Here is a 12,094-nt window from a genome sequence, read left to right on the forward strand (position 1 = left end):
AGAGAGATGAGTACAAATTAGTGACGCTTTCAAATTAGGCGAGACTATAAAACCAACTTATATATTTACACTCTTAACTTTGGAAGTTGTTCCTAACCCATTGGAACCATATGACAAGCTGTGATCGCTTCAAAGTATTTAAACTTTTAAGTCGTATGCCGGACGACAATAACTCTCGAAGTGTAGCCGGTCAACATAAACGAAAGTGCTATATTTTTCTGCGCAAAAATGTCTCTTTCGTTCAGTTTCTTTTATAGAGGAGACGTGGGTCGGGGATTTGGCTCTTAGGTGTCATGTGTTTTATTATAAAGAAATGACTGTATTTTGTGTGTGATATCTACTATTCAACATGGCATCAAAAAAGTGTGTAGAATGAAGAAATATCTCTAGCAGTATTCATAGAAAGTGTTAGAAAATAGTTTAGTGATTTTCAAGGCAATGATTCTTCTGATAATGACAGTGTAACCGTCACACGTGTTGAAAACAATAAGGAAGAGTTAAGTGATCAGATTAATGGAAAAAGTGATGTGAGGATGACACGCCCGATGCGTCTAAACATGTGAGACTTGCGACAAAAATAAACAGAATGACTAGAAATGGAGCCAAAAGGAAAACGATCCCGCAATAAACCTTTTAGTGAATACAAGGGTGTTTGCGAAGATCTAATTATTAAATGTGTCTCAGTCACCTACCAAATATGCTGTATTTCTTGAGTATATAGAGCCATTGTTCTCTAAGATTTCGGAGAAGACTAACGACTATGCGCATAGACAGTGAGGACAGTGACAAATGGTCCAACACATCAGGTGAAATTAAACGATATTTTGTATTGGTTATTTTTATATCACAAATGTGAAATCTAAAATACAATTGTGCTGGTGCAAATATAGAGACATTGCAACGTCAATATTCGAGGAGACAATAAAGAGATAGATACAAAAACCTGATTTCTCATTTTGTATATAACGGAAGTACAGATAAAAGTAAAAAAAATCAAAACAAATTGGGATATAAAATAAATTTTTTACTTTGTATTTTCATGCAGTGAAGACTCCTAGGACACCTAATCCTTTAATGTGCTGCTTTTCATATCTGGAAAGTTAATTAAATCGTTTTTTATACGTTCATTGCTTTGACAGACACTATTGCAAATATCTTTTCTGTCACGTTAAATCTCCAGTGTTTTATGTGTCGATTATTGCATGAGCAGATAGTGCTGCAAATTGACAATCGCTTGTTTTGTTCGTTGCAGCACTGAACTTGGAGACATGCATGTTTTGAAAATGTTTACATTTTAGTGTTAAATCTTATTTCTATGCAAATAGCAGAACATTTAAATATGATTGCAATGGGTTAAGGAAATAAATTCAATCAATTAAAGAATATAAATATATTGGTTCTCATTCATTTTTGCTATACGTATACTTGAGTAACACTTTAGACCTAGTAATTGTCATACAATCATATGAACATAATTATGAAACAATTCTAAACATTATTTAAGAACGTAAATCTTCAGTCATGTACTTCATGCAGAAGGAAGTGGCAATTTATCGTTTAAGATTGAACTGAAATTATTAATTCTTCAAGCGAATTTCTGTAAAGGCTTGATAAATTAAATTAGTTACGAATTTAGTCAACTTTATGAAGTATAAAAACTTCATTAATTTATCCTCATCGTTTTTTCAAACAAAAATTTCCTAACTTTCCAGGTCTGTTGGTTTCTAACTTTTCACGTATGTTGGTTCCTAACTTTTCACGTCTGTTGAAAATATTTTGGAACCTATGAGAAAGCAGGGATAGGTTTTTCAAAGTTTAAAACCCTTGTGTTACACTAGTGGTGAAAACGCAGCCCAGTTCTTGTTAGGACAGTGGCGGTTGAACATTGTCACTTTCTAAACCATATTAAGAACAAATGAAGAAAACAACTAGAAAATGAAGACATAAATAACTTCTGCAGAAAAGAGGGCAATAGACAATCTTTTATTACGTTTTCCCCCTATCAAACGAGGTCCAGCTCTAGTTTTCTGGTGTTTAAATGGTGTTGAAAGGAGATGGAACAGTGTAGAGGTTGCAACCATATCCTGAAATTAAAGATTTCTTGTTTGGAATAATCTATAAAAGGATGAGTATTGAGCTGCTTCACTCATTCGTTCATAATTTCAGATTTAAATAGTGATATACAAACTCTTCCCTCATACAATGTAACACCATGCTCAGGAATTATAACTATCATTCTACTAACAGATTTCTGTAATTCCTGAATATGCTTTATGTTTCCAAACTTTCGACTCTCATCTGGTATCTTGGTCACGGAGGTTAAAAACAGGAAGAAGAACAAAAAATCAAGAAATAAAATGGAACGAACTTACCAAGGAAAGAACTGTGCTGGAAAACACATTATCAAATACGCCGAGGACCTTCAAATGGTGATAATGCAACTTGTAATATAGTGGATATATTTGTGTAATCTTTTGTTATTTGTTGGAAGGTTAACAGCTCATGATATTATTTTTGTTGTTATCACAATGCTGTGAAAATTTTGTAATCATCACATCCCATTCATCGCTTAACTATCCCTTGTCCAAATTTAATTTAATTTCTTTTTTTCTTCTTTTTTTTTATGAAGGGTAAATATATGAAAATGAATAAAAATAACTCTTGAACTACCCGACCAATTTCGATCAAACTTTCAACATAGGTAAGGTTCGGACCTGGGATTTTTCATCATTTTACTTTGACGGCACAACGTAGATGAGGAGACGTGGGACATATATGCAAAAAAAAAAAAAAAAATAAAATAAAATAAAATAAAATAAAATAAAATAAAATAAAATAAAATAATATAAAATAAAATAAAAAAAATAAATAAAATAAAATAAAATAAAATAAAAGTTCGGGCCTGAGATAATTTTTATCATTTAACTTTGACGATTCAACGTAGGGGAGTGAAAGGAGATGATCAAATTTTCAACCACCCGACCGATCTCGATCAAATTTTCAACATATCACTTCGACGTGTAACTTAAGGGAGGGAGAGAGACATTTGAAAATGATCGAAAATGACCGATATTAGTGTCGAATCTATAGTTTTTGGGGTCGCTGAGATGAACAGTGACACTTCTGTTTTTGGGGTCGCTGAGATGAACAATGATATTTCCGATGCCGTTCCCCGCAATATGGGGAGGGGAGAGGGATATATAAAAAATCAACGAAAATGACCAGTAACAAAGACCGCTTTAGTAATAGTAAAAACGGAACATATTACTATTTTTCCTTAGTTTAATCCAGTGAAATCGGGGTGCTTCTTAGATTCAAGGACATCTTAAATTCGAGCAATTATAGAAAAATTCTTAATTAAAACTACTTTGTTAGCCATAAATATTTTAAATTTTGTATCATATTCAATCATTCAGACAATAATAGTGTTCTGCGCTTGCGCAGGACGTGTGGGTTTGCTTGTAATACTTCTTTCTCTGAAGTGCCGGCTTCTTTAGATATTTCGTTGTTGTTCTTCGATTGCTGTTTCTGGACATTTTCTTCGCAAAAATTACCACCACTACTGTCGTCTAGCAACTTTCCTACAGCGTTTTTCAACTCATTCTCTGAATTAATATCTTGTTTAGATTTTTCTCCGTTGCTTTCTTTGGGGGAGGGGGTTCTTTGATTGCATATTTTCCTCACCGAAATTAACACAGTTGTCTTTTTTCCACTTTAACCAATATTGCAAAACGTTTTCAATAAGTATTCAATAAACGGTTCAAATTGCAAAGTAACTTCTTATTTCGACACTCTAAACAGGTGTCTCTCAAGCAAATCTTCTGAACTGCTCTAATTGATCAAACATCAAGCTGTGACAAGTCACACATTTTTTCTTCTTGTAAGTTAAGAAAACTAAATTAGCTGCTGAGCATTTACTGAAATTCATTGATCACCGCTTTCTTTAATGTTAATTGCGGTTAGAAGTGAATGGTATTAAACCGAGGTTTGTTGTAGTTAATCCTATTGCGAACGGCGGTGAATGATTCAAAATAGACGATGACAGGTCACGTGTTTTGTTATTTTTATCGAGGCCATTGGTTTCTTGTGTTCAAACATGTCCACTCCCTCTTAACCCTTCAACTAAAGTAAAGTAACTTTTTTTTTGGAATTTCCTTTTATGATCAGAAAGGAACTGATTCTTTTCAGTATTGCCTGGATGAGTCTGGAAAGGCTTTGGGTCAAAGAAGACACGTGAAAACTGTGGTCATTTCTACGTCAAACAGTAGAACAATAACTTCAAGGTCACCGTATGCATTAGGCCCTCACTCTCTTTCCTTCCTTCCCTTTGAACAACAGGGATTCCTGGAGAACTCAATTTCCATACTTCTCAAAATGCAAACATTTTTAAAGAATAAAGTCGACGTTGGCGAACATAACTTGTCTAGGTACTGTTTAGTGACATATTTTGTTTTCAAATAGAGTACATGAAAGGCAATTGCTATTTCTTCTGAGAAAAAATTACGAACATCAAAGTACCAAAGTACATTGTCGAAATCCTTTGGGGGACCCGGTCCCCCTGGGCCCACCCCTTCCCTACGCCACTAATAGACCTGATACCGGGTTTTCTGCTTTTAAATCTGTAATATGTTCCTTGACTGGGCTTTTAGATTTCTTTTCGTTTTGCCTATGCATCTCTCATGGTAACTGCATTTTATTTCGTAAGTACACGATTTTTCGGTTGAATCCGTGTAATAACTCTTAAATTCAGTAATATTCTTTCCTAAAGTTTTGGGGGTTTTAAAGCTGTTCGAAAACCGTATTGTGTATAAATCTTTTTCAATGCAGTTGTCAATATAGGAACAATACATTTCAATAAAACTGAAATCGGGAGGAAAGACAAAAATGGGTGGGATTGCCTATTTTTCCTAGATTGATAATTGAATTGAATAAGATTTACACATAATACGATTTTAGAACAGCTTTAAAACCCCCCAAAACTTTAGAAAAGAATATCACCCAATTTAAGAGTTATTAGACGGATTCCAACGAAAAATCGGGTATTTAGGAAATAAAATGCAGTTGCCTGAGAGTTACATGAGGTAAAGAAATCTGAAAGTCCGAGTCAAAGAACATGCTACAGATTTAAAAGCGGAAAATTTGGTGTCAGGTTTATCAAGACATGTAAAAGAAACACAACAAAAAGTAGAAGATTCAAAAATTTTATTGAGTGCTAGAAATGAAGTAGAGATATTTGTTTCTGAAAATTTATCTATTCATTAAATAAATAAATATATATATATAAAAAAAAAACGAAATTAAATTTGGATAAGGGATGGGTAAGTGATGAATGGGACGCGATAATTTCAAAATTCTCACAGCATTGGTATAAGAACAAAAATAATATTACGAGTTGTCAACCTTCCAGCAAAGAACAAAAGAGTTCACAAATAGACTCAAGTCATATTGCAGGTTGCATCATCACCATTTGAAGACTACCAGCGTACTTGACAACATATTTTCCAGCACAACTCTTCCCTTGGTAAGTCCGTTCCTTTTTATTCCTTGATGTTTTTGTTCTTTTTCTTCCTGTTTTTAACTTTCCTGACTAAGACTACAGGGAGAGTCGAAAGCTCGGAAAAATATAAATATATTCAGGAATTACAGAAATCTGTAATTTGAATGATGGTTCCCACATAATTTAATGTCTATGCTCCTGGTATTGGATTGGAAACCTGGCGATTGTTCATGTTTTGTTTTGTGATGATAGATTGTTTATTGTGTATTTATGAAAGATGCAGAAAAGCCAGCAAGAGATTTTTTTCATAAAAGCTGAGTATTTCCCGGAAATGTTTGGTCTTTTTCTTTTAGTTTTTTGTGACCTTCTTATTTAAGTACCAACTTAGTTTTACTTCAGTGGGTTCTACAATTAAAAAAAAAAGTACCTTCACAACATTCACTACTTGTGAGTCCTAATTTCAACCTGGGGCTGTCTTTGCCATCAAGTGTGCTATGCAGCCTAACATAACATTAGTATCAGGTTGATTACCCAAGAATTTATCAAGTTTCTGAAAATTATATATATATATATCTTGTTATATGTATTTTACGGGTTACCTAAAGTCAAACTTGCAGACAAGGAAAGGCATCATTAACCAAGAATCAGATACATAAATTAATTTTGATATAAAATTTTGCGTAAATTTCGTTCTCCGTTAGGAAACACTATTTGGAGCTTCAGATTTTCTAACTTATATTAGGTTCTAATAGAATATTTGTACTTCATTGTATATAATTAAAGCTATTGACTGCAGTTTTGGGTTTGATGTCAGTTTGAGGGTAGTGAAACTTCATTATTCACAGAACTACTTTCTTCTTACAGCTATATCGTGTCAATATGTTTAAAACACTTCACTTTAGCATTACATTTTTAACCGCCTCTCCTTCAAATTTTAATGATCTTCATATACTTGTCCCGCATAATTTTCTACATAAAATGTGTTTTTAGCTTTTAAAAATGGGCATATATTTAGTTTCGGGGGTCATCCTTTTTTTTTTTTTTTTTTTTTTTAAAGAAAAAGTTAAAATTACGCTGACTTTAGGTTGTCCTCGGGTTAGGTTAGGTTAGGTTAGATTTAACCAGAATTTCCATTTACCTTCACGGTTTGTATAAATCGGACACTGCCTTTAAAAATTGTGTATATCTCACTTCCATGCAATGTATTTTTATTCAATTGACCTCTCAAATTATACACGAATCAATTACCCTTATATAACATCAACTTATTTCTCATGTAAACCTTCTTTTTTAATTACTTTTGGCCCCCACATCTAAACATAGCCCTTAAAATGCTATCAACTGAAGTTTTAGTTTGTGCATAAATCATAAGCAATAATGTTGTTCCTAGAAATTACTATATTTTCATAACCGTTTTGCTAACACTTATCTTTCTTACTAAAATATTCTTGTTGTTGAATATTGTTTTAATAGTTCTCAAACAATTCATTGGAACTAGAAACCTACTGCGTTTACTGATTCGCCTTTTTAATTTCCTATCGAGTGACCGATTTTCTCTGATTCTTGAATTTTTGCGTTTTTTCTTCAAAATAGAGTAATTAAATATTTTTTGTGTTATAATGAGAAAAGAGAGTAGAACTACTGTTATTTCTTCAGTAAACTTGAAATAAATAATAATAATAATAATAATAATAATAATAATAATAATAATAATAATAATAATAATAATAATAATAATAATAATAATAATAATAATAATAATAATAATAATAATAATAATTCCCTATAAATAAAATACCGAGTCCTTACATCTCTAGTATGTAGTATATCATATGTTGTACAACACAGTACAGTACAGTTTAGTATATAGATCATTGTGTTGTGTGTTATAAACAAATGGAGAGAGCAATGTTTCCTGTTATAATCTTGGTTGAAGCATAATAAGAACTCAGTGTTAGTGAAACAAGGTTTTGAGAAAAAAAGTCGTAATGTCCATCCATTGTTACATCGAATGATGAGAAATTCGAAAAGTCGATTTGAGGAAACTGGTACTGTTATGGTTCTGCTGCTAAGAGGACGACTACTAACTGTTCGAACGTGAGAAAAGTCTCATTTCGTTACTGAGAATTGTGTCGTGAAACATCGAACTAAAGATTACGTAAAGAAAGCTGTTACGAGATCAGGAACTGAGATCATATCGACTGAAACTTCTATACAGATTACTGTAATAGTGAATAATCTGTGAAGAATGTGGAAGAGTTAAATAGTGAGTAATCTGTGGAGAATGTGGTATAGCAAATAGTCTGTGAAGAGTGTGACACTACTGTCAATAGTCTGTGATGAGCATGAGGATGGCCGGCTTTGGCATGAGTCAAAGAGTTCGTGGGAGCAAGAATGAAGTTGGAGTATGCAAGTGGGCTTGTTAGAAGTACTGTGAAGAATATTATTTAGTAGCATGGGGATAAAAATTAGTAAAGTACTTTTGAAGTTTGTGTGCATGTACCCTTGTCCGTAAATAAAGATTACCTTAGTTTGGAAGTAGTTATTTTCAATAGTAAAAGTAATATAAGTATAGCAGGTGAATAGTCTGTGATGAGCATGAGGATGGCTGGCTTTGGCATGAGTCAAAGAGTTCGTGTGTCCAAGAATGAAGTTGGAGTATGCAAGTGGGCTTGTTAGAAGTAATGTGAAGAATATTAATTAGTAGCATGGGGATAAAAATTAGTAAAGTACTTTTGAAGTTTGTGTGCATGTACCCGTGTCCTTAAATAAAGAGTACCTTAGTTTGGAAGTAGTTATTTTAATGGTAAAAGTAATAGCAGTATAGCAAGTAAAAGTTATAGCCGTATAGCAATTACAAAAGAAAAATATTGCGTTTCATCGTTTGACGTTCTGCAAATGGTTTCTAGTCCATCATGAAGGTGATATTAGCTTTTGTAAATCAATTGTAAAGATTGATAAAGTCTCATTTAAGCTGAATGACCGAGTAAACCAGCAGAATTACGTTTGCTGAGTAGCAAAATTTATATGAAATTATTACGGGGAACTACGCATTCCTGGTGTGACAATGAGAGGTGACCATTTGGCGTGAAGATGTCTCAGGAGCATTATTTTAAGAAGAAACGGTACCAACTATCCATATCTTGAGAGGATATAAGAGATGGTTACTCCGGAACTTATATATATATATTAAAAATAAAAATAAATAAATAAATGCCAAAACCCAATTCATAAGGCAACATGATGGAACACCTTATTTTTGTGTTCAGGTGAAGAACTTCTTAAACCAGCATTCTATAAACAGATTGGTCATTGCTGAACAATAGAATGGTTACTCAGATCATGCGACCTAACTCCATGTTAAGTTTTTGGTACAGCATATCGTGAAAGATGATTTCTTTGCTCAAAAACAACCAAATATGCATCAGTTGCAACAGTTGATCGAACTGTCGCTTGAGAGATTCGATACAAATGGGAAGTTACGTTCTGTCATTTGTGATCTGGAGATTGAAAGATGTAAATTCTGTATCAAGATTAATGGTCTCTACTTTGAACAAACTCTCTAAAGAAATGTGAAATAATAATAATAATAATAATAATAATAATAATAATAATAATAATAATAATAATAATAATTGTTTGTCTCCGTTTCTAACTTTGGTGAAAATAACTTTTTTCCCTTGTCTTATCCTATGTAAAAATTGAAATACTAAAGAATCATGATCAATCTAAAAAAAAAGTAGTTTAACGTCCCACGTTTATGCTCTTTAGGTAAAAGGAAACGAATCATTAAAGCAAGTGAATGATGATGGAAGAATTGGTGGAACGAGAAAGTGGGGACGGAAGTACCCCCGAGAAAATCGACGGACACGATGTTATCCACCACGAGCTTACTTGACCGGGTATCGTACCAGGAACTCCACGTACCAGAGGTAAGCGCTCTACCCATTAAGCCACCGTATCTCTCTCATCAATCTATCAAAAACCAGCCTAGAATATTATTTAACGTTATTAATGTAAGATTGACATTATTTTAGAAAGAAGAGCCTGAAACATTTAACGTTATTAATGTAAGATTGATATTATTTTAGAAAGAAGAGCCTGAAACATTTAACGTTATTAATGTAAGATTGACATTATTTTAGAAAGAAGAGCCTGAAACATTTAACGTTATTAATGTAAGATTGACATTATTTTAGAAAGAAGAGCCTGAAACATTTAACGCTATTAATGTAAGATTGACATTATTTTAGAAAGAAAAGCCTGAAACATTTAACGTTATTAATGTAAGATTGACATTATTTTAGAAAGAAGAGCCTGAAACATTTAACGTTATTAATGTAAGATTGACATTATTTTAGAAAGAAGAGCCTGAAACATTTAACGCTATTAATGTAAGATTGACATTATTTTAGAAAGAAAAGCCTGAAACATTTAACGTTATTAATGTAAGATTGACATTATTTTAGAAAGAAGAGCCTGAAACATTTAACGCTATGAATGTAAGATTGACATTATTTTAGAAAGAAGAGCCTGAAACATCTAAAAGTGAAATTAAATCGTTCTTTTAAGTTCTATGCTTATGCCTCGTAGGCTAAAGAAGGCAGCTGATATAATGCAAGAGATTGTTTATGGAAGAGAAATTGGTGTAAAAAGAATATAGAAAGAAACGATTGATCTCTGAAAAAAAAAGGACTTTTTATATAAAACAGGAAAACTCCTTCACTTAGTCACTATGCTTCCTCAGATACATTTAAATTTAAATTTAATCTATATTTATTTACTTGTAAATTTAATCCATACCGCAACCAATGTTGTTTTCATTCTGCGTTTCATAGTTTCATCACTCATCAATTCGATAGCCTCTTTCTCCGTGTAGCCAATTTTTTTAAGAAACTCGGTAGGTTCATCCCTTTCAGAGATTATAACAGTACATACTTTCTTTTGTGATATTGAAGCATCCGGAAATGAATCGTCTGATAAAAGTGCAGTTTGTAAATTAATATTGAATTTTAAACTTTCTCTTGACTGTGATGTTTTCCCTTCTTGAGAAGAATGTTTGAAAACTTCTTCTGATGCTGAGTAAGAATCATACGATCTTTCATCTGTACTAGTAGATTTATTGATATTACTAGTAGATTTTGAAAATTTATTCAAGAAACTATTTATAGATCTTACAAAATTCTGTTGAGAAGGTAAAACAGACGGTAAACTACCTCTTTTATTAACAAATGAGCGATGAGAGTGAGCATCAATATATGCAAATAGTGGCATTCCTTTAGTTCCCTTTAAAGAATACAGTTGTCCGTTATCAACGCGATGAGTACTAGAAGCAGCGTCCGAACCGTTGTTTTCTTCCTCGCATTTCAATGAGGTTACATTTGAGTCCGAGATCATCAAGTCATTTTTGTTTACATTTAGAGAGTCGTCAAGATTTTCTTCTCGTTCTATACAACTCGTTAGTTCCTGAGTTGCGTTTTGAGAATTATCGGAGGATTCGTTTTCATGTTCTTCACCACTTACTGTTTCAGTAGATTCAATAAAAGGACTAATTGATTGCTCGATTCCTCGCATTCTATCAAATATTACTTGTTGAGATTTATTTAGAGTATTATCATCAACCATTTTTTTTTTTTTTTGTTCTTTATCTTTTATTAGTTGCTGAGATTTATTTGGTGAATTATTATCGACATTTTTATTTTCTACTTTACTACTTATTACTTCAAGACCCCAAGATATTTTACTTTTTCTTCTAGAACTGACAAGTTAAAAGCTGATTTTCATGTAATAAGAGTATATTTCATGTTATATTTTCTGCACCAATATCTTTTTCTTTCTTGATAGAACCTTTGCTTTTGTACTCAAATTATTTTTCGATTACTACATTAATTATATGAATATGTAGAAGTATTATAACTATCGTTACAACTATTAAAAGAAACAAAAAGCTCGTATTGATGGTCTAACTTGCACAACTATGTTGCATAGAAAGATTGTTCAATAAAGTTGTAGATATTTTAGAGTGTCGTTTTTCTTCTTACCCTCAATTGAGGTTTCATATTTTCAGGTACAGATCTAGGTCCCAGTCGCCTGTATTACTGAGTTTTTTTATAAATAAATGTTTTGTAATATAGTAATTTTAATGTAAACTTTTACCAAGGATGATGTTATAAAATAGGATGCTATTTTATAACATCCTTGATAAAGGTTTGTGGATGATGATGAATATCGGTCTTCTTCTTCTCCATCCCATATCGGATTAAAAATGTTTAAAGTCATGATATTACAGACTGATTGACTATATCACTGAGTGTGCTATAATATCAGAAGTTGTTTTAAAATATGAAGTAGTTTCAATAGTTACAGCACATACTGCAACCATAATAACACGAGTCCAAATTACCCGTTTTAAGTTGAAATATTTAAATTATTGAATTATTGTAAATAAATATTGATATCGTGCCTAATATGTTTTAGTTGAACTATGTGTATAAAATTCACAAGAAAATATAAATTGTTTAAAGTAAAAACTGTTTTAAAATATAAAATTTAATTAATTGTGAGTTTAAAACTCTGGTACTTATCCGAGAACCATTT

The 12,094-nt window shown here is 32.2% G+C and overlaps 1 protein-coding gene across 1 annotated transcript in view; it reads right to left on the reverse strand.

Annotated features, from left to right (window-relative positions):
• The window catches only part of LOC145678655 (uncharacterized), a 36,459-nt gene extending 24,971 nt beyond the window's left edge, over positions 1–11,488 (reverse strand). The window contains exon 1 of the mRNA XM_081749031.1: positions 10,301–11,488. Coding sequence (XP_081605157.1) covers positions 10,301–11,122 — 822 coding nt within the window. The 5' untranslated portion in view covers positions 11,123–11,488. The remainder of the gene's footprint in view (positions 1–10,300) is intronic.
• Between the last annotated feature and the right edge of the window lie 606 nt (positions 11,489–12,094).

This window comes from Thermobia domestica, chromosome 2 (assembly GCF_964235325.1).
Source record: "Thermobia domestica chromosome 2, izTheDome1.hap1.1, whole genome shotgun sequence".
Taxonomy (NCBI): Eukaryota; Metazoa; Arthropoda; class Insecta; order Zygentoma; family Lepismatidae; genus Thermobia; species Thermobia domestica.